Source organism: Antedon bifida, chromosome 4 (genome assembly GCF_963402885.1).
Source record: "Antedon bifida chromosome 4, ecAntBifi1.1, whole genome shotgun sequence".
Taxonomy (NCBI): Eukaryota; Metazoa; Echinodermata; class Crinoidea; order Comatulida; family Antedonidae; genus Antedon; species Antedon bifida.
In genome coordinates this window covers 25,182,560-25,203,960 of record NC_136229.1, presented here as the reverse complement: position 1 = coordinate 25,203,960, position 21,401 = coordinate 25,182,560, and the positions used below count along the sequence as shown (strand labels likewise).

Below are 21,401 nucleotides of genomic sequence, written 5' to 3'. Positions count from 1 at the left end.
ACTTCCTTGCGTTGCCAGGGAAAGCTTTAGAAATAATGTACAACAAAACACCATAAACCTTATATCTATGTTTTTATAATGGTTATCGCACAAGTTTTTATATAATAGATTTGGTGGTTCTATCTTACAGTATGAACCCATGCCATTTCTTGTGATGACCATCATATTTGAATCTCAGATATGAGTATTAGACCCGCTAAAGGTATACACATATCACAAATATTAAAATTAAAAGACATTAACACTTTCCTTATACTGCCCCCCAAAAAACATGCAAAATGAAGATGAATAAAAACAGAATTTGAATAGGCCATTTTTAAGTTTTAATAAAGTTATTCACTTCCATAGAATAGAAAAAAAAATGATGATGATATTTAAAAATAGAATAACTATTATGTGACATTAAAACAAATTAGTTTTTATGAGGACAATAATTTATCTTTTCGTCTTCTCAGTCTGTTTTCTTTTTGTTTTCTTCTTTGTTTTCATTTAAATATTATGCTTCTGTTACCATGTCTTCTGCATCTCTACATTTTGAGTGCATTAATTCTCTCCTAACCTCCGGCGTGATAGTTTCGTGAGGGTGCGCCCTCAAAAGTTCCATCAGAGCTTCCTTTTGTTCGCTTGATATATCCTCTTTGTATCGTTGAACGAAGGTTAGCAAACTCTGATGCCATAAAACTGGTAACACTCTTTTATCATTCACAAACCTTAAAAAAAAGAAAGTAATTGTTTGAATTTCTCAGATTTATATTGAATATCGGACAAAAACGACACTCCGAAAAGAATACCATATGACAATGGAAAAAAGCATTAAAGAAATGGGGGTTAGTATCGATCAAGTACATTTCTTTATTGTTTTATGTATGTTTTTTTTTTCCAGTTTATAGTTTCCTACTGTTTTTATACTGTTTTAATTATTTGGCTCTTTTCTATGAAATGTTTAAAAACCCTATTTGGCCTTCATTTGGGTTTTTTCTTTTAGATAAATGAAAATTCTTTGTATTGTATTGATAAAGTACTCTATACAGTCTATGGATTACCTGAGAAAATGGTAAACAACGGCATCAATGACTCGGTACGGTAAAGCATATTTTTTATCTAGTAATAATTTGAGGAATATACTGTTGGCACCGGTGTAGTCCATTTCTGAGATCTTGAGCAGAGCAGCGCTTGAATGTAAAACAGGGATAGAACACTTGCTTACAATGCTACCCACGACAGTAGCCTCTCTCAGCGTACACGTCCCGCACTAGAAAGGAATAAAAGCAAATATATTTTAATTTACGGAAATATACATTATTATTAATTAATCCTTGATAGTTTCAAGCTCGGTTCCCATTAGGTCGTATCAAGACAGGATGCTGAGCTCCAGAGATCAAAGGGTTTATCTGTGGATGCGACACGATCAGTTCCACACCTTTTAACAGACAGAATATGTACATACTATAGTATAGTAGTAAGATCAAAGGACTGTTACGGGTTCCTATCTTTGCAAGGCAAGCTCAGTGTCCTGTTGTGAGATTGCATTGGTCGTACACACAACCATTTTTTGCCAAACCGTTTATTTTTCATATTTTTGTTTAATAATAGCCACTCTATTTACAACATGTACACAAAAGAGTAGGTATTTCACTGTGTAATTTGAACTATCCCCTCACTTATATAAGAAAGTGTATAATATTACATAAAAAAAATTTTAAAAAAACATAGATCGATAATTATTATATAATTTGTTTTTGTTGGCTGGCCTTTGAAATAGATACCAGGAACTAGTTGTTACTTTTGACTCTGTATGTGGAAAGTCATTTCAATCGTTTGTGTGGTTTCTAAACCATGTATTATATCTTGTTATGACTGGGTCACATAATACTAAAATCATGGTGGAAATTTGTATAGGAAAGGAGTCTTTTTGGATGTGGTTGTTTTGCCTTGCATGAGTTTGCCATCATTTACAATTTGATGCCTTTTGGGCACAAATTTAATGAGAAGAGTGGATGCATTGTATAGCATGGTAATTTTCATATTTTTGACATTTTTAACTTAAACTATAAAAAAATAACTGTCTAAAATATGTAAATAATTAATTTTAAATATCATTTTTATGCTATGTATAAGGTTATATGGTAAAATATAATCTTGCACTGTAATCCCCACCCCTAATTTTAGACAAAATGTGGACACAAGAATTTGGTCAATCCAATTGTTAATGCAATCTCAGTATAATCCCACCTCCTAATGTTCGTCAAATTTTGTACTCAGACCCCATGGGACTATATTCGAAACATGAAATAATTTAAATAATTCTTCCATGGTTATAAAGTATATATTTTACACTGTAATTGGTGTACATGTACACTGTCAAATAGGAATTATATAAATGGATGCCATACAAATAATGTCTATTCTATAAAAGGGATTCATGAATAATACAGAGAACAATATGATGTCATTGTCACTAACCTCACACAATGGTAGCAGAATCCCTTTGAAAAATGCAGCAGGCTTGAATAGAGATTTCTTTAAAGCCTAAAATCCCGGAAAAACATAAATACGTTCAATGAAATCATGAAAACTACCACTAATATAGTTGGTGAACTTTAAGCTCTGTCTACACCGTCAAACTTTATGTGTCAAAAAAATGTGATGTGCCCATATATGGACATGATATCATATCACTACCATATTTATCACTACTACTATACCATATTTGGGCACATCACACTTTTTTAGCCAAACTAGTTTGATAGTAGACAGAGCTTCAGATTCTTCTTAAATTTGCTAAAATTCATTTTTAGGAAAAAACATTCAATAAAATCAAGCATGAAGAACTATTGCTAATAATTAAACTTAAAAATGTTTCTTTAAAGGGTAAAGTCTAGAAAAACATAATACATTCATTAAAAAAAAAGTATAAAACACCTCTAAGAACTTTACTTTAGAATCTGCAAGAGTTGAATACAGATTCCAATCATAGTAGAATATCTATTCATTACAATATTTATGAGGAAGTGCTGGTGTTGCCCGAAAGCTCTGCAATTTCTTTCTGGCTGTTTTACTTTATCATTTTGATTTTAGTTTTTGCTTATTTTTTTTGTTGTGTCTCATTGAGATCCAGCATTGTCATATTTTTAGTAATGTGCCTTTGAGATTATTATAAAGCAATAAAATAGACCTGTTAATACTGAAAAATCAATTTTAGTTGTTCACACAAAATTATGTTAATGTATTTTCAACAAATATATTCTTATGCATAACACAATGTTTAAATAAACCGAAAAACTAATCACACACACACATGGAAACATGAATAATGTCAACATTAGTGTATTTTGTTGTATTCTGTTGTTTAATTAAATTCAAAATCATTTTTAAGCAACTTGTTCAAGCAGATGTTGATTAATGTTATTTATTATTAGTTTGTCCATTTACTATTCACCTAATTAATGTTAATTTCACCATATGGATTAATAAATAAAATGTTATAATATTCAATTACCTTGAAATTTGATTAATTTTGCTAAAATTGATTTACTAAAAATTTTAAAACCAGAATCTGGTTCTGAAGATTGTAGCACCCTCTATTGTTTGGCTATGCTGTTTCATTTTGTCAAGTTAGTACATAATTGGTCCTAATTCTTTCTTACAAAGTTCTACATTCTGAAAACCCATTGAAGCTTTGAGATAATAAAGGGTGTTGATGTCTTTTAAATTTTACTATAGGTATGTTGTACATTGACTAATTTTGTTTTTAATGTTTTTCGACAATTGTCTAGCATTCAGTCTTTACTTTTCAGTTAGTTTGAATTAATTTCAATTTTACTTTGCTGTACTGTTATTATTATATTCAATTAAAATGTTAAAATTTAAAAAAAAATGAAATACCATATATAGATGAAAGTTCAGTCTCTTGTACTCTGCAATATCGTCTCTTACTCGAGGCAGCAGAACTAAATTAAAAAACCTAATAAAAAAACAATAAAATAATTTAAAGTAAAAAAAGAATGCTCAAAATATTTAAGATCTGAACCGCATTTGTCATATCATATTCATAACTGTGACATAAACTTTTTTGTTAAATTTGTTAAAAATGTATTTAGGCACATATGGCCAAGGATTACCAATAGTAAATTAATCACTGTCTAAGGTGGTAATCCCCCTGATACAGAGGCTATTTTGTGAACCAGTTTGTCAGAGTAAACCCTACTCGTCTCGAATAACTGGGTGCTTTAAACATGGTTTTTTACACACGGACAAACTATGTACACTGGACCTACGGTGTATAGTCCTTATCCGAGAAGACTTGTTCCACCACCAGAACTAGGAGCGATTCGGCCTTAAACCCATGCCGATATTGTTGGCTCTTTAGGTATAGTAAACGTTGTCACTGCCTTAACATGCACAGCTCAGAATTCAACTCAGCTAAAAAAACTAGCATTTGGAACATTTTTAAAGGTTTATATCATTTTAGGTAAATATTATTATTACCGTTGTGCCATCTTCGCATTTAGGTTACTACTGAAGATTCTTGTAGCTTGGTACATAGCAGCTGCAGTCCATCTCTCCGGTTCAGTCAAGTATAACACCTACCAAATGCAAAGGTCAAAGTTTATATAGTACAGTAGTATTGCGAATCAGAATCATTATTGACTGTGTAATTCTATACTGAATGTTGGCGCACTATGTGTTTATCATTGTATTGTGTTCTTTTTCAGCCAGGAGAAAAATGGGTACCAGCAACTGTTGAAATAGCCTGCAATATGGGGTATTTCAGACTACACTCCATTCCCCAACACGTGTAGGTAAACTGAATTACATATAAAATGTTAAATTATAGTAAGTGATTAATTGGTATCGGTTTTCTTTACCCACCTGTTCCCATGATTGTAAACTTGGTACAATTTTAAAGGCTTTTGGAAGTTTGCCACTTCTATATCGGCTGAGAATCTGACCAACACCTTTGTACACCTCAATGACTCTAGGATCCAAGTCGATGACACCTGCAGTCATATCTGTATGGAGAACAATATGGCGACATCATTACAATGGAACTATGAAGACAGTTCTTTGGTCCTGAAGGTGTCCCCTTAAACAGGGTTCTACTGTAACTCAATGTCAAAATATCAACAACAAAAAACACCATGTAAGACTAACCTGACATTTGAGATGCAACTTCCGTCTTTTTTTCCGTCAGTTTTTCCATTATAATATCAGCTAGTGTCCTTGTCGCTGGTGCGGACTTGTTCATAAAGTTTTCCAAGGCTTTCTCATCATCCTCGTCAATTTCCTTATCGAAATAAAAATACGTAATTCACATCCTTAAATCCCAATGCAGTTTTTTATAATGTAATAGTTAGGAGCTTTCAAAGACCGCCGACCTACCTAGGTCAGGTCAATCGATGTGTTATTGGCTGTTGCTAGAAACCATCAAACTGTGTTGAGGTGGGGAGCAGGGAAATAACCCAATATTCCTGCATAGGCACAGTGAACAAACATGACATACTTTGGTAATTGCATATCTGAAATATGGTGACCGACAGACAGGACTGAAATTAAACTTTCCACACGGATCCACCGAGGAATTAATTAATTACATTGACTGTATTAGTGTCTCTGACTGTATTTTCGTACTGTAAATACTTACAACCACCTCTTCATAATATTCATCATCATCTTCGTTAAACTCCTCTTCTTCATCTGAGCCTGTTGATTGCCCCAAACTTGTTGTTTTTTTCCTGATAAAATAGAAAGTGATCAAAATTAAAGAAATAGGTGTTTTTTTTTTTCAATCTATTGTTGCATATGATACATGGTATGCATCTTTTACATCAAACAAACAAAATCGGCCGCACAGTTGTTTATGAGTCAGAGATTATTTAGAGTGTAATAGGTTCGGAAGATATATTTACAGTGTCTTTTAATTGTGTATAACTTAGAAATAAATTAAAAGTAGTGTTTTTAATTCAAGTTAATTAAGTTCAAAGGTGATTAAATACCTAGATGTAGTAATCCCACAGTCAACCTCTAATTCCTCCTGCTGCTGTCTGGCTTGATCAAGGATTTTTCGAGAAAGCTTTTCATCCACATACTACTTTGAAAAAAAAATCCAGGTAACATACAAAGAAAATCATAATAACATAAATTAATAAATAATGTCTTATTATTATAATTTTATAGATATTAATTTGCAAACAAAGTGACCTTTTAATTATTTGATAAAATACAGTACTGTACTAATAAATTCAATGTATGTTTATGTATTATTTTCAAAAATAAGGTTAGGCCAGCACATTGGATTTCCCAGATCGGACTGGTCTGGTCCGGCGGTGCTGGATGTACACAGACAGGCAGATCGACAGCTGCTGCCCACACACATTTCATTATTGATTGGCCTACCGTTTCATCATCATCTTGTCGCTTTCTTATCTTATTTCTCTGACTTTCTCGAACAGATTTATTTTCAAGAATCTGTTCTGACAATGAGGTAGTTTGGTAGACAGGATCCCCAGCTCCTTTTCTTGTTTTTCCTTTTTTAGATTTACCCATTTCTTAACTTTTTAACAACTCCATACACAGAATCGACACAACAAAAACACATGTGGACACTTTGCGCTGAGTTGTTAAAGGCGTCAACAAACAAACAAATGTGTTAACTATTCGTTTTACCTTCTGCTGAATCAATGTTTATCGTGCTCTAGTGCTTTCAAAGTGTTCAAAATATTAATTCAAAACATTAAATACTCATAAGCATTAATATTAAAAACATAAAAGATAATTTTCGGGATAAAAACTTAGTGAAAAACGCTTATCTGTCAGATGTTAACGAACTGTGATACAGTAATTGTCCAGCAGAACTGTCTAAATTTAGAGGGCGGCAAACTGATAATTACTATCGTCATCCATAATCATCAAAGAAATAAGTTTCTCTTCAGTAGTGCGGACGGGATTTGAAACAATAATAATAAAAAAATCTTTATTTTAAAACGGAGGCTCGTTCACAACAAAATGTGTTCTTCCACGAGGCCGTATGAAAGAAATAAAACTACAATATCACAATTATCAAACAATTGAAATAATATAACACATGAAATAAATCGTCATATAATGAAAATGAAGAATCCGGATATATAACCAGATTTCACAATCAGAACTAATATTTAATAAATGATTATAAGAAAATAATCGGTCATTGACATTTAGGATATTCACGTAACTATTTGACGGAAATATAGACATCTGGTTTTCTACTTGTATTGTTGACAACTTGTGGTCAACACAATGCTCAGTAATTTTTAATGATTATAATATTTAAATTATATTTCTTTATTAATAATTGAACATATTTTATTTCAATTCATAAACATAATAATTATTAATAATTTTAAAATATTGTTTTTTTAAATGTTTATATCTTATTATATTGATAAAGACCATACATTTTAATAGGCGTTTTACATGGGCATTCATGGTGGTTAGGTACATATCTTTAAAAAGTGGGCGTGTATTAGTCACATGATGTTTTGTGTGCGTCACATGTTTTGTTATCAAAAATCACCTGATCCAATCGCCTTGTCGATCGTAAAAAGGTTTTCACGTTCATTGATGATACGATATTTTTGTGTTGATATTATGAAACGATATTGTCACATCGAAACTTGAAGTACTGTACTTGCTTGAAGTATTTGATTTGTAAGTAAAGATATCAGATATTTATGTGCTATAAACTTTACAGGTTACTTACATTACAACCTAACTAATTAGCCGGAATGTAGTTTGCAAGCGGCAGGCCAGCAGCAGTGTGAAAAGCCACTCCTGCCTGGTACGGTGGCTTGACTGTACTGACTGCTGTACTCTGTATGTGAGAGTTAGGGTTGTGTCTATGGGATGGATGTGTCCAGAATAACCCGAATATTGAATGTGCCTTTATTTTTATTTTAGTATGTACAGGGCGGGCTAGACTGGTTGGTCATGGACAGGCTTATAAGTTATATTTATATAGACCTACAATAATATAATAGGGGATCAGGTGCCGTTTTCGAGGTGGCCGAAAACGGCACCTGATCCAAAGATATTTTAAAGCCCCCTTCCCTACGTTTTTTAGATCTAATTTAAGATCACAAACTATATTTAATGTAAAAATAATACTATATGGTCCTATTGCGATAACTTTTTTCGTCTTTAAACGGTTAAAAATGTGAAAAATAAGTCGATTCTAATAATTATAGCGGCCCGCTATAAATCCCAAAATGCATTGCGCGCGGATTGATATTTTTGTTTTTCACCTGTAATTCGCCCACTTTTCGATCGATCGTGAGGCCAAAACAAATGGAAGACTCCTAACTTTTCAGCGAAAATACCGGGTTTTCCCCAATTTGTATCAACAGAGTGTAGCAAAAATAGAAAGACAATTAATGCAGCAACTATACAACGTCAGGCTAGGTATATAGCTAGCGTACGATGTTCGTACGTTACCGATGTTTACCAGCTAGGCCTACAAAACTAAGCCTAGCTAGGCTAGGCCTAAGACCGTCCACGAGAGGTCGATCGCCGCGAGCTACTTAGGTAGTGCATTGTTTCTCACTTTTTATCATAATTTACCATAAAACGTACATTTAAGACAAGGAATGACATGGTTTAATGTTTTTAAAGTGATATATATGTATTATTTTCCAAAAAACGTCCAAAATTGCAGGGAAGGGGTCTTTAAATAAAACAAATTTTATAGACAAATTTAATCAAGAACCATCTACTAACTGGATAAAGCCATTTAGGAAAAATAATAAACAAGTTGATCATAACGAGTGGTTTTCAAAGGCCCAATGCAAAACAACGTTGATCCTAAGAACAACCTCATAGACAATAATTTAAGTATGTACTGGGATAATTTTAATTGTGGATCTAAGGAATTAAAACACCACTTTATGCTAGACAATTTATTCACTGAAAATGAAACATTAGGAGAAATCTTTGATTTTTATTGTAAAAAATATTTCATGAAAGCATGGGTTACTCTCAACTAATTGATTAATAATTATAGTAAACAAGCTACAGACATCTCTATGAGGATGTATCTGTAAGTTTTATTTATTTATTAGGCCTATTCTGTATTTTTGTTGTTCTGTTTTTATTTTTGTAGTTATATATATTGTACAATTTACGTATTATGTATTTTCATACAGATCTAATTAATTAATTTGTTCACATTTTTTTTTTATGTTATGTATTAGTATTTAGAACTTTGTGGCTTATGTTATTTGTAATTTTGTCTGTAAATTGGATGCACCATTAACTGATAAATGTGTGACACTGATATAAAGGTGATTCCTATGAATAAATAAATAAATAAAAACTATATAAGTAGGTATACTTACTTATTATATATAAAAACTAAACTAAACACTACAGTATAATCAAAATTAAAGCATATTAATTAAATACTAAGCCTATGTTTTCCTATCTGGATTTAAACACTTTAAATTTTAGTACAGTCGGATTCGAAATTAGAAAATCTTAAATACTACAATACAATCGGAATTAAAACATGTTACTACAGTACTGTACAATCGGAATTAAAACATCCTAAATACTACAGTACAATCGATATTAAAATATCCTAAATACTACATTACAATTGGTTAAATTACCTACACTCTATAATGTTGTAAAATATGTAAAAGAATGTTGGCAAATGCATTCTAATCGGCCCAATCCTATCGGTAGATAAATCATATTTTTTATTTGCAAGGGATAAATCCCAACAACATGGATTTAAACCCAAGAACCTGGAATCTACTGCTTGAGGAAACTCGGTTCTTTGGGGTAAAGCAGGATATTTGTACTATAGAATGTTTATGTTTTACTAATCAGTGATGTTCTATTTGGGCATATTGTATATTGGGCTAGGAATATCAGTAAGGGAGATAAAGACCGAATTGAGAAGGTGCTGAGTAAAGCGGGGAAAGTAATTGGTTTGTCTATGCAAATGCTTGACTCGTTCTGACAGCGAACAGCTTGCCGATGTATTCCATGCTATATTGGAAGACACCAATCATCCTCTTCATGGCGACATTATCAGCTCCGTTTGCTTTCGCTATTATAACGTTTTGATGCAAACGTTGTTCAATTAGAACATGTATTTCTACACAGAAACGTTTAAAAACCAAACCTAAAAACATGCAATGTCAAACGCTGTGTTTTCTGGGAACAAAATGGTACAGATTTATTGACAAAATTATAATGTTTATTTGTTTTACTGATTACCTAATAATCAGTATGTGATAGATCTTATTAAATGTACTACTGTTAGGTAAATTATATTTTTTATTTGTAACTGGAATAAAAACTTTCTTTATATATTTTCTGTATCTATAAATCCGTAAAAATTATTCAATATACACCTTAGGGAATCCACCTAATATATTAGGGGAAGGATACCTAAAAATTATATAGAAATAAAGAGCCATAATATACTGTATTAACTTGAAAACTTGAATTTAATTCTACACCATGCAGGGCGTAGTTGTTTTCCCTTTGTTGCTGAAACATAATGCACTAAACAAAAGAACAAAAGTAGCAGTATTTTAACACATTAACACACTCAATTAATAAATGGGACACCCCTATTTTCCCATCTTTTTATAATGGTATAGTCCATACAAGTCGAGGTGGCCGAAAACGGCACCTGATCCTATAATAGGCCTTAGTTAAGTTTTTAGGTAGGCCTAATGTTTAAAAAAAATATATTATTATACTTAGGCCTACTCTAGGTACTCTATAGCTAGGCTATACGTACTGTATTAAAATTATTAATATTATGTAGGCCTATATAGTATTTTACTCATGGTATTATTACCAGAGCAATCTCGAAGAAACAAATTAATACTGAAAATACAAACAATTCAAAATCATTTTATACTGGCATTTATTTATGTCACTCAGTAATTTGTGCCGAGACATTCCGTAACCCTCAATAGAATATGGAGCTTTCGATTTTCAAATGACCGACGACCTACCTAGGTCAGGTCAATCGATGTATTGCCATGTGTCAAATGTCATTTTATTCAATAATGACGCAAAATAGGGAAGCACCCAATTCTAAATTACATCTGTTGTCGCCTGGACCTAGAAACCATCAAAACTGTGTCGGGGTGGGGATTAAGGAAACGATCCCTGTTGGGGTGGGGATTAAGGAAACGATCCCTGTTGGGGTGGGGATTAAGGAAACGATCCCAATATTCCTGGATGCGCGCAGTAAATTGACATGACATAGTTTGGTTGTCGGTCGGTCGCAAATTGAACTAACAATGTCTTACAAGAATCAAACTTGCACTACATGTTAGCGTTCACAGCAACCAATATAATGATCACATTCGCAAGTTTTTCTATTGAGCTACGTATAAGAACTTCCACTGGTCAATAGCATTGTCGTAGACAAGTACTTGATTTAATACAGGTAACTCAAATAACTTAAGCAATCATAGTCTTAAAATATGCTCTTTACAGCACCAAGGGAAACACGAGAGCCAGAGATTAGCTACAGGTCTATAAAATGCCTAGAATCATCACACATTTACCAATTCCCATCCATTTTATACTTTCAGAAAATAAAGAATATTTCTACAGACCTGAAGTCATGAAAACCTGTATTCTTTTACTGATTTTATCTACGTATTCTGTAGTAGGAAAACCATTAAATTTCAACTCATATGATTTATCAGCTGGAAAATTTAAATCATGGGGACTTAGTCTGAAAACGCTGGACTGTTTTGCGTGCAGGGTTGCCGTGAAGGAGATCGACGACCTCATCAAAACAAATGCTACTAAAGACGATGTTGCAAAGTTGGCAACAGATATTTGTGATTTACTTCAAATCGAGACTGATCGCGTGTGCGAGTACGTGGTTAGAGAATTTGAGGTACGGTATACGTCTTGTTCTTTTAATTCGTGGACACCCTTGGGGTGGCCCAAAATGTTATGGTATTTTTAGAAAATTATTATTATTAAACTATTATTAGACTTGCCCTAAGAGTGTAGTTCTTTTTTATGTTAGTAATCCTTTATGAGCACCCTCAATGGTTATTTTCAAGTATAGGTATTATATGACATGCCATGTGTCTAAAAATATTTTCTTTTACCAATCGCTGTCTACAACCTAAACCACTGTATATACTTCTTAGCATACACTTTTCTATTCTTGAACCTCATAGACACATAAACACCAACTATTTACCAGAACCATTTGAATATAATATAATAAAACTCATTTATTTAATTTCAGCCCGAAATATTTGGAGTGGCCGTAGGTGCTGTTATTTCACCAGATGAGTTGTGTACGCGGTTGCTGGGAGTGACCTGTGGTGACCCTTCAGATCCTGGTAGTCCTTGGAACGTGACGTTTCCCAATATTCCCAAACCTACGCCAACCCCTCCAAAACCACCAAAGGTAAATATACTGTTTAAAATTAGATTGATTGATTTCTGCATTAAAATCACAGAACATGAAACAATGAAAAAATTTGAGAATGAACATAATATTTTAAAAATAAAATGTGAAAAATTGGGAGAATGCAAACACAACAAAAGATGCTAATGATAAAAGTCCTCAAAGCAGATCAAATAAATAATAAAATTATTAAAAGTCAGTTTGACAGTTACTGTTGATGGTACTACTATAATACTGTGTTACAGTTACTGCAGTATCGATATAGTTTCTGTAGTACTGTAGAGTATTATTGCAGTTTCTATGGAAAATTAATTTCAAAAACCTTTTCCTTTCAATTCATAGATTATTTTCATTTTTTATATCCAATTGAACTCTGATCTAATTACTTAATTATTATTTAATTACGAGATAAAACTGGAATGTGATATATAATTCTATTATTATTTCCTGTTTCTAGGCTGGCTCTCCTACGCTGCGTATTTTGCATCTGACAGATCTGCACTATGATCGACGCTATAAGGTTGGGTCAAATGCAGAGTGCGGAGAACCTTTGTGTTGCCGTGACAATGACGGGCCACCAGGTACAGCTTGTTTGATGCATGATTTAAAAAAAAAAAAAAACATTTTAATGTACATTATTTATCAAATTAAATCTTATCATGTTCATGAATTTATGTTTGAATAAAATGTAGTCAATTTTTTTCTAAGCAGATACATAGCTGTACATAGTATAGAGAAAACTTCTTTGACCTTATTTTACATTATAAATGGGAATTGTATTATTTCATTTTCAGCTAAGGGCGTGGCTGGAGCAGGAGCATGGGGTGATTATCGGTATTGTGACAGCCCTAAGTGGCTCATCGTCAACTTGCTTGAGCATCTATCATCCACTGAAAAGGTAATTTATCTTCCTTCTATTTATCCTCTTGCACAAGCTGAATTACACACAAATTCAAAGATGATATTTGAAGGCATATTTCCAAAGAAAGGCAACTGCTCATTTGACCACTAATAAGTGGCATGTGCTTACAATGATGTACCCATATGGACATGATGATGTCGTATCACTACGTAACCATATTTGAGAACATCACTCTTTTTTTGTCAAACAGGTTTGATAGTGTAGACAGAGCTTTAAACAGGATTTGAATCTAGGACTGGCTGTCAAAATACAGTATATCTCCATTTCAATTAATTCATTTTCTCCTCTCTTTTTTTTTTAGTTTGATGCAATTTACATGACAGGTGATCTTCCAGCCCATAATGTTTGGAATCAAACTAAAGACGATGAATTAGAAATCCTCAATGAAGTGACGGACATGCTCCTCAAGTATTTCCCAAATACCAAGATCTTCCCAGCTATTGGCAACCATGAAAGTGCCCCAGTTAATAGGTATACATTTAGTAACAACACAAGAATATGTTGAGTTATTCAAAATTGCAAGCAAAGTTGGATTTTTGGCCACCAAACAATCTCATTATTAATTGCCAAGCCTACAAAATCTGTTGGTATACAAATGTTGACTTGGCTGAGTGGCATATAATGTACTCGATTCTCAGTGCCGTATCTCCACACACAAGACAATAATTATAGTGTCATAGAAAAATTAAAATTCCATAATGTGATACCTTTATCATGTAATGTTAGATTAAGGGTTAGGTTATAGTCTATAATATTGATACTAGACAATACATGTGATGCTGTATTACAGAGTTTTCCTATAATACTGGGAAAATCTAGATTCAGTAAATCGTGTGTAATGTGACACTATTCTACATTAAATCCACCGTATAAAATAAAGGCTCAGCTAATTTTTTACATCTTCTTTTTCCAGCTTCCCTCCTCCGTATGTGAAGGGTAAAAATTCTATCGACTGGCTGTATACTGCATTTGGTAAAGCCTGGATTGATACTGCCCATTGGCTTCCTGAAGACACTAGGGCTACAATAAAACAGTAAGGCTCCTACAACTTGCTATATATTAATTGCTACAACATTCACCAGACTTTTGCATGCTCATAGTGTCATACCTCTTCTGATTACAATGTGTCAACCTCAGTGTAGAGTATGCCAACATGTTGATCAAAAACATGCTATTTAATAATTCCTAGCACATTCGTGTCATACTTCATAGTTTATATATATCTCACTCACCATAACGTAAGGTATCCTTATGTTAACCTCATTGTTACTTGATGGGTGACAAAGAGTACACCAACATAGTTAATCAAATATTTATTCAGCATGTTGGCTTACTATTGACTAAATTCTAAGTATTACAATGTTGTGACATCAATACAGTGGCGTAACGTAGAGACCTGAGGCCCCTGGTTTAGGAACCCTAAGTGGCCTTGGGCATTTTTAGCCTTTTTTCGACATATTTTAATGCCTGTTTTTTCTCTGGGCACTGCTCAGGGGCCCCATAAGCTCAGGGGCCCCCGGGTTTAGCCAGGAAGCGCTCATAGCCGTTACGCCACTGCATCAATACCCTATCATTGCCAATGTACTGGGCCATCATAGATTATTCAACACATGATGCCAATGTCTCTAATACTTTTTTTGTAGGGGAGGATATTATGCAACAGAATTTTTCCCAGATCTTCTAGTTGTTTCTCTAAACATGAATATGTGCAACAACCAAAACTGGTTAGTATACTAACAAATTCTTTTTCATTTGATTTTATTTTGTATATGTAGTTTTAAATTCTTTATTAATTAGTGCAGGTGACATTAAAGATCTTTTTATTAATTTTTATATTTAATTTCAGGTGGCTGTTTAGAACTTCTAATTTTTATTTTCAATATATTTTTGTTAAGAACTTCCGTATATTAATTTCAATGCAGGTGGCTTTTAAGAATGTCCTTATGTCTTCCGGTAATTTAAATGCAGGTGGCTTTTAAGAACTTCCTTATGTTTTCCATTAATTTAAATACAGGTGGTTGTTAATAAATGAGACTGACCCAGCAGGTGAATTGCAATGGTTGATATCAACACTACAGAAGGCTGAAGATAAGAATCAAAAGGTGCACATTCTAGGGCATATTGCTCCAGGTAGCGGAGATTGCTTGAAATGGTGGAGCTGGAACTATTATCAGATTGTCAACAGGTATGTATTAGGCCTAGCTTATTCAAGTGACCATGGCCAAGTGGATAGACTCTACATCCAAACCATGCATGCAAAATGTACACAAATTTCTAGCACACTATTGTTTAGTATCCTTTTCTAAAGCTCTGTCTACACTATTAATCTTTATGTGACAAACAAATGTGACGTTCCCATATGGACACAATGATGTCATATCACTACCACATTTGGGTACATCACACTTTTTTGTCAAAATAGTTTGATAGTGTAGTCAGAGGTTAAGAACAGTTTCAACATCAGTTCTGAACAATTTCTAGCACACCATTGTTTAGTATCCTTTTCTAAGAATAATGTGATGGCACAATGAGATGATTATGTCAGAGTTCAAAACTCTGACCTCTGACCTTTTTATTTTTTTCCCTTAAGATATGAAAGCACTATTACGGGTCAGTACTTTGGACACACTCACATCCAGAGTCTGGAGGTGATGTACGATTTAAAAAACAAATCACGACCAATCAATGTTGTACATATGCCTGGCAGTGTCACCACATACAAACATCTAAATCCGGGCTACAGGATATGTGAGATGGATGGACACTACAATGGTTCATCCTATGTAAGTAACTCTCCCAAAACCATGTTTTGGCTGGCCCGAAATTTCAAATTTATACCATAAAAACTTTTTGGAGGGGTTTCTAGTTTTGGGTGTCTGTGCCCATATTTTACTTTGGATTTCACTTGAGTTGTATTCACTTATATAAAGGAATCTTTTTGTGTTTCCCTTGGCATTTATGAATATGCCCATTAGTCTGCTTTTGTGACAGGTATTTATATACAATATGTCTTGAGGATTTTTAAAACCCATGTGGTCTAATGGCAGGGCATCTTTACGTCAAACAGAGTCCGAGTTCAAATCTGAGCAACTCTCTATTACAACTGTGTCCATACCCATTACAAATTGTGGTTTATGTTTCTTTTAGATGATGTTGGACTATAACAACACTATTCTAAACCTCACAGAAGCAAATCTCACAAACAAGCCAGTTTGGCAATTTGCATATAATCCAAAGGTATGTCACATGCATTTCATTGTTCATCTAAGTTCAAAGGTCGGATAAATGAACATCTGGTCACATGATATTTCTGATGATACATTTCTTTTTGCATGGAATCAAAATGTATTAAAGGCCAAAGGCCAGATTTACGATCCAAATACATGACCATTTCGGTAAGATCACATAATTACTATTGCGAGGTTAAATTTGCATACAATATGAAGTAAAGTCACATGATCCATAAAACAAAATAACAAATAAAAATGTCTTATTTTAGCATGTTTACAATATTGAATATTAGCTACAAGAAACAATAATACCTCTGGATATTGTCGTCATCAGACATGTTTATTGCAAATCAAAGATGCAATATGCAAACAATATCAAGTAGGCTAATTCATATAAATGACATATATAAAGTTCTGTCTACACTATCAAACTAGTTTAACCAAAAAAAGTGTGATGTGCCTAAATATGGTATTGATATGTCATCGTGTCCATACAATGGAGTGCACATTTAATATTCATGATATAACAGATCTAAATATTATGTATATTGACATAGCGGCAATAAAGACTAATCACTTTCACGTAGATATGAACACTTTTAATAAACCAAAATAATATCAATCGACACTAAGCCTACTAGGACCAACTAACCCATAATATATATATATGTATGGCGACCACGAGGTCGCTCGATAGGGCGCAAGGTGGCGCACTGCAACAACAACACACGAGGGCGTGCGAGTGTGATGGCGCAACCGCCACTTCCTTCCACCTTTCTTTCAAAAATTGAAAAAATAAAAAACACAGTAAAAGCAAAATAAAAGAATATGGACAAGTAACTGGAATACAGAAATAATAGTCCAATGGTATACAGAATTGGGCAATCTGAGTTGCTAGTGTCATAGGCAAATCAAAAAAACTAAGTGATGCTGGAATGAAATTGGTAGTGGCATCAATGTCAAGTGTCGCCTTCACTGGGAAATGATGAAAAGATGTGTTCAAAGATGGTGCTTGAATAACATTGACTTGGCTGGTTGAAGCTGGTTTGTCGATTAGGCCGGTGGGCAGATCATGTTGTGGACCTTGAGTGAGGTCTTCGATACAAAGTTCTTCGTCAGGGAGTGCAGTATATTCGTTCTCTGCGTCGTCAGGGAGTTTGATATAGTCGTTCCCTGCGAGTACGAAATGTGAATTGCCGAGACTATTTCTATCAGCTGCTGGAAGAAATCTGTACTGACTTGTTGAGTGTGAAGTGTGTGGTCGTTGAGAAGATTGGCACATAATGCACGATTTACAAAAGGCTTGGTTAGGAGCCATTTGTTTGGAAAAATTGTTATACTGTGGCCAGTGTGCTTTGTTGACAATAGCTGTGGGACATGCTTTGGAGTCGGCCTGAGGTTTTTTGGCTGGTAGCGTAGTGATGTTTGGGAGATCCAAGTTGTGCGCTCCCAAAGACTGGAAACCAAAATGCTGGCAAATTTTTTGCCAAATATCAGAAAGAGATGTCGATCGCTTTATAATAGTATTCCTGGATATAACTGGGCAAAAGTAGGCGATTTGGCTCAACATATATTCCAGTTGAATATTTTTTTGGTGCGAGGTTTTTCTCCATGTGGCTGAGACAGTGTCCTCATCGTCAAGTATTCCCCTTGTGGGGTTTCCTGCGGTTTTCATTTTCCAAGTGAATGCGTCAGCAAGGAATGGTGAAAGATTGGCGTCAAGAGAAAAAATATATAATAAATTCTGTCGCCAGTTTTCAAAGGAGTAGACTGTTTCATTGTTGGTAAGTTGCCATTGTTCTGGGGCTCTCGCAGTAGCCATGTTGTGAGCGGATGACGGTAATGTAACAAGGCTAGGCTTTACTCACGTGTCGGCTGAGGACAGAGGGCGATCGATTTATCGGATTATCTAGCCTATGCGAGCTAGACTTCGGGATCGAGTCCGGGAGCCTAGAAAAATGTTCAGTGATTTGTAAAGGTATGAAAAGTCTCTGTCTTCTTTTTGTTGAAGCGATTTCGCGGTAGTGGGTAATGCGCTGCCACCACGGCAATAAAGACTAATCACTTTCACGTAGATATGAACACTTTTAATAAACCAAAATAATATCAATCGACACTAAGCCTACTAGGACCAACTAACCCATAATATATATATATGTATGGCGACCACGAGGTCGCTCGATAGGGCGCAAGGTGGCGCACTGCAACAACAACACACGAGGGCGTGCGAGTGTGATGGCGTAGTGTATGTCTATATTTGCTATGTTAACAGGAATCTTGAATAATATATTTTTTTGTATGTAATTTGTTTTACTTTTTTTTAGACTGAGTATGGAATGAAAAACTTGTTTCCAGAAGACTGGAATGATTTTGTCCAAAGAATGAAGACTGACCGTCCTTTATTTGACAAATTTATAAAGTATGTTATCATATTATTAATGGAGTGAAGTGGCAGAGTACATTGTGTGGGTGGAATTGAAACTACTGTACACTTCACTTATGCATTTTGTTTACACTTCATTACATTCAATCAATATCACCCCCTCCCACCCAACCTGAAATCATTTCCACAATTAACAATAGCAATGTTACGTCTTAGCTGAGGCAGTAATTCAAATTTGATTTTGTGTTTTGCAGAAATATGTACAAATCACATGTGACAGGTACATGTGACGAATCCTGCAGAAAAGGTCAGATATGTTCACTGGAATCGGGTCGTTCAAATGACGATACATTTTGTAAAGATGCCGACGTTGAATTATATAAAGCAGTCACCTTATGTTAATAAATTTACTGTATAAATACATTTTATTAAGACAGATGATAAAATTGGCCACAAAACTACTGCCATCGTTCTGTTGCAGTTACTGCAGTGAATTTGTTGCAGTTACTGCAGTGAATCTGTTGCAGTTACTGCAGTGAATCTGTTTCAGTTACTGCAGTGAATCTGTTTCAGTTACTGCAGTGAATCTCTTGCAGTTACTGCAGTGAATCTCTTGCAGTTACTGCAGTGAAACTGTTACAGTTACTGCAGTGAATCTGTTGCAGTTACTGCAGTGAATTTGTTGCAGTTACTGCAGTGAACCTGTTACAGTTTACTGCAGTGAATCTCTTGCAGTTACTGCAGTGAATCTGTTGCAGTTACTGCAGTGAATCTGTTGCAGTTACTGCAGTGAATTTGTTTCAGTTACTGCAGTGAATCTGTTTCAGTTACTGCAGTGAATCTGTTTCAGTTACTGCAGTGAATCTTTTACAGTTACTGCAGTGAAACTGTTACATTTACTGCAGTGAATCTGTACAGTTACTTCAGCTACTGAAGTAAATCTGCTTCAGTGATTCTGTTTATTCCTGATACTGTATATAGTGTAAAAATACTTCAATGGATTACTGCAATACAATGGATTTCACAAAAACCAAATTAATTTTTAAACCAACCATGATCACAAATTTATTTTTTTTAAATAGCACTATCAGTTTCTTGTCTAATGGACAGGCACCATGGATTAGTGAATATGATAACCTCTCTGCCACCTGAAGTTTAAAAATAATAAATACACTAATTTTCCCTCCTAACATAACATAGCCGAATGACTAAAGGGGAATTAAAAGGTGCTCTATCTAAAAAGGGGCGTGTTGTTGTCATGCGGTCTGGGAGGAGTTATAGTAACACATTTTGGGTTAGTGCTATTATAATATATAGTGTATATTTTCAATATTATTTTTATTTTCAAATATTTTGCTAGCTTCAGGGATAATTTTTAATTTGAGGAATTTTTTTTATTTGTCAAACATTGATAATTTTGATTGGGTAAAATTTATGTGTACATATTTCAATAGGTATGCTAATTTGAAAAAGATTAATAGAATATATGAAATAAATATGCAAGGACCACAATTTAATTACGTTTCACTTATGTAGTGAAAGTACATACAGTATCATGACAATGTTAATTTTCACAAAGATAGGTAGTGTCACAAAAGATACCTAAGTTACTAATTTTTACATGATATGAACATTTAATTTACCTGAATAAAGGTATAGTTTTATGTGACGTACATGAAAGTACTTTAATAAATTAATGACATATACGGTAATGATATGGTATGGCGATCATGTATGTAAAACTATAGGTCTCAATTAACAATGCACAGTACGGTCCTTTGTTTGCGTACACACCCCTCCCCTTTTTTTGTTTATCAACTCACATTAGATCATTGGTCTCAGAGAGTTGTTAAAATATGACGAACTGTATATGTAATTTGTTGCAAATTTCAACCGCTGAACGCACAAAAAATGATATCCAATAATGTAAACATTTTAAGAGTTGTGTATGTTATATTTTAATGAATATTAAGAGTTTAATTGCCGCCAGTTTTGTGATGTGTATGTATGTGTATATTCTCTTAAAAATTTTATTCATGAAAATATGCAATATTTTATGTTGGAAAATTTATGTTACATTTTGATGTTTTGATTCATCTGCCAGAGTTGATTGGTATACTTGTAACATATACTTTATTCAATTTATGTAATAAATCTATTATATAGTGGTTATAAATAGGTTTTCCTAACATATATATGATCATGGAAAATGGAGAAATATAAATTTCCCATGATATATGAATGTTCAATATATTTATCAGCAAACTTCAATGCAGTTGAAATAAATCTTTATTTGGATTTGAATTTAAATAATTTGTTTTTTGTTCACTTGCCATCGGACTGTACCATTTTCAACTCGATGTAGTGAATTTTCGTAGGCACAAAAAGTTCATGTTAAAAGAAAGAGTGCCATTTCCAGGTGGC

At 33.8% G+C, this 21,401-nt stretch overlaps 2 protein-coding genes across 3 annotated transcripts; one reads left to right on the top strand and one right to left on the bottom strand.

Annotated features, from left to right (window-relative positions):
* Positions 1–300: 300 nt before the first annotated feature.
* LOC144839726 (bystin-like) lies at positions 301–6,595 on the bottom strand. Its single transcript, XM_078695197.1, has 10 exons — positions 6,397–6,595; positions 5,997–6,088; positions 5,645–5,735; positions 5,155–5,287; positions 4,873–5,012; positions 4,489–4,586; positions 3,886–3,964; positions 2,464–2,529; positions 1,044–1,252; positions 301–710 (listed from the first exon to the last, which is right to left on the bottom strand). The coding sequence occupies exons 1-10, from the start codon at positions 6,544–6,546 to the stop codon at positions 497–499; spliced, it is 1,272 nt and encodes a 423-aa protein (XP_078551323.1). The 5' UTR covers positions 6,547–6,595; the 3' UTR covers positions 301–496.
* Positions 6,596–7,558: 963 nt separating this feature from the next.
* On the top strand, positions 7,559–21,281 carry LOC144839763 (sphingomyelin phosphodiesterase-like). 2 transcript variants are annotated; one of them, XM_078695239.1, is made up of 14 exons: positions 7,559–7,689; positions 11,601–11,914; positions 12,278–12,442; positions 12,900–13,023; positions 13,237–13,340; positions 13,666–13,835; positions 14,278–14,397; positions 15,008–15,088; positions 15,379–15,549; positions 15,955–16,147; positions 16,512–16,601; positions 18,919–19,013; positions 19,232–19,489; positions 19,851–21,281. In XM_078695239.1, exons 2-13 carry the CDS (start codon positions 11,633–11,635, stop codon positions 19,377–19,379), a joined length of 1,743 nt encoding a protein of 580 aa, XP_078551365.1. In that variant the 5' UTR covers positions 7,559–7,689; positions 11,601–11,632; the 3' UTR covers positions 19,380–19,489; positions 19,851–21,281. The 2 variants fall into 2 exon arrangements, with proteins under 2 accessions (XP_078551365.1, XP_078551364.1); XM_078695238.1 differs by lacking the exon at positions 19,851–21,281 and adding an exon at positions 19,528–19,562.
* Positions 21,282–21,401: the final 120 nt, after the last annotated feature.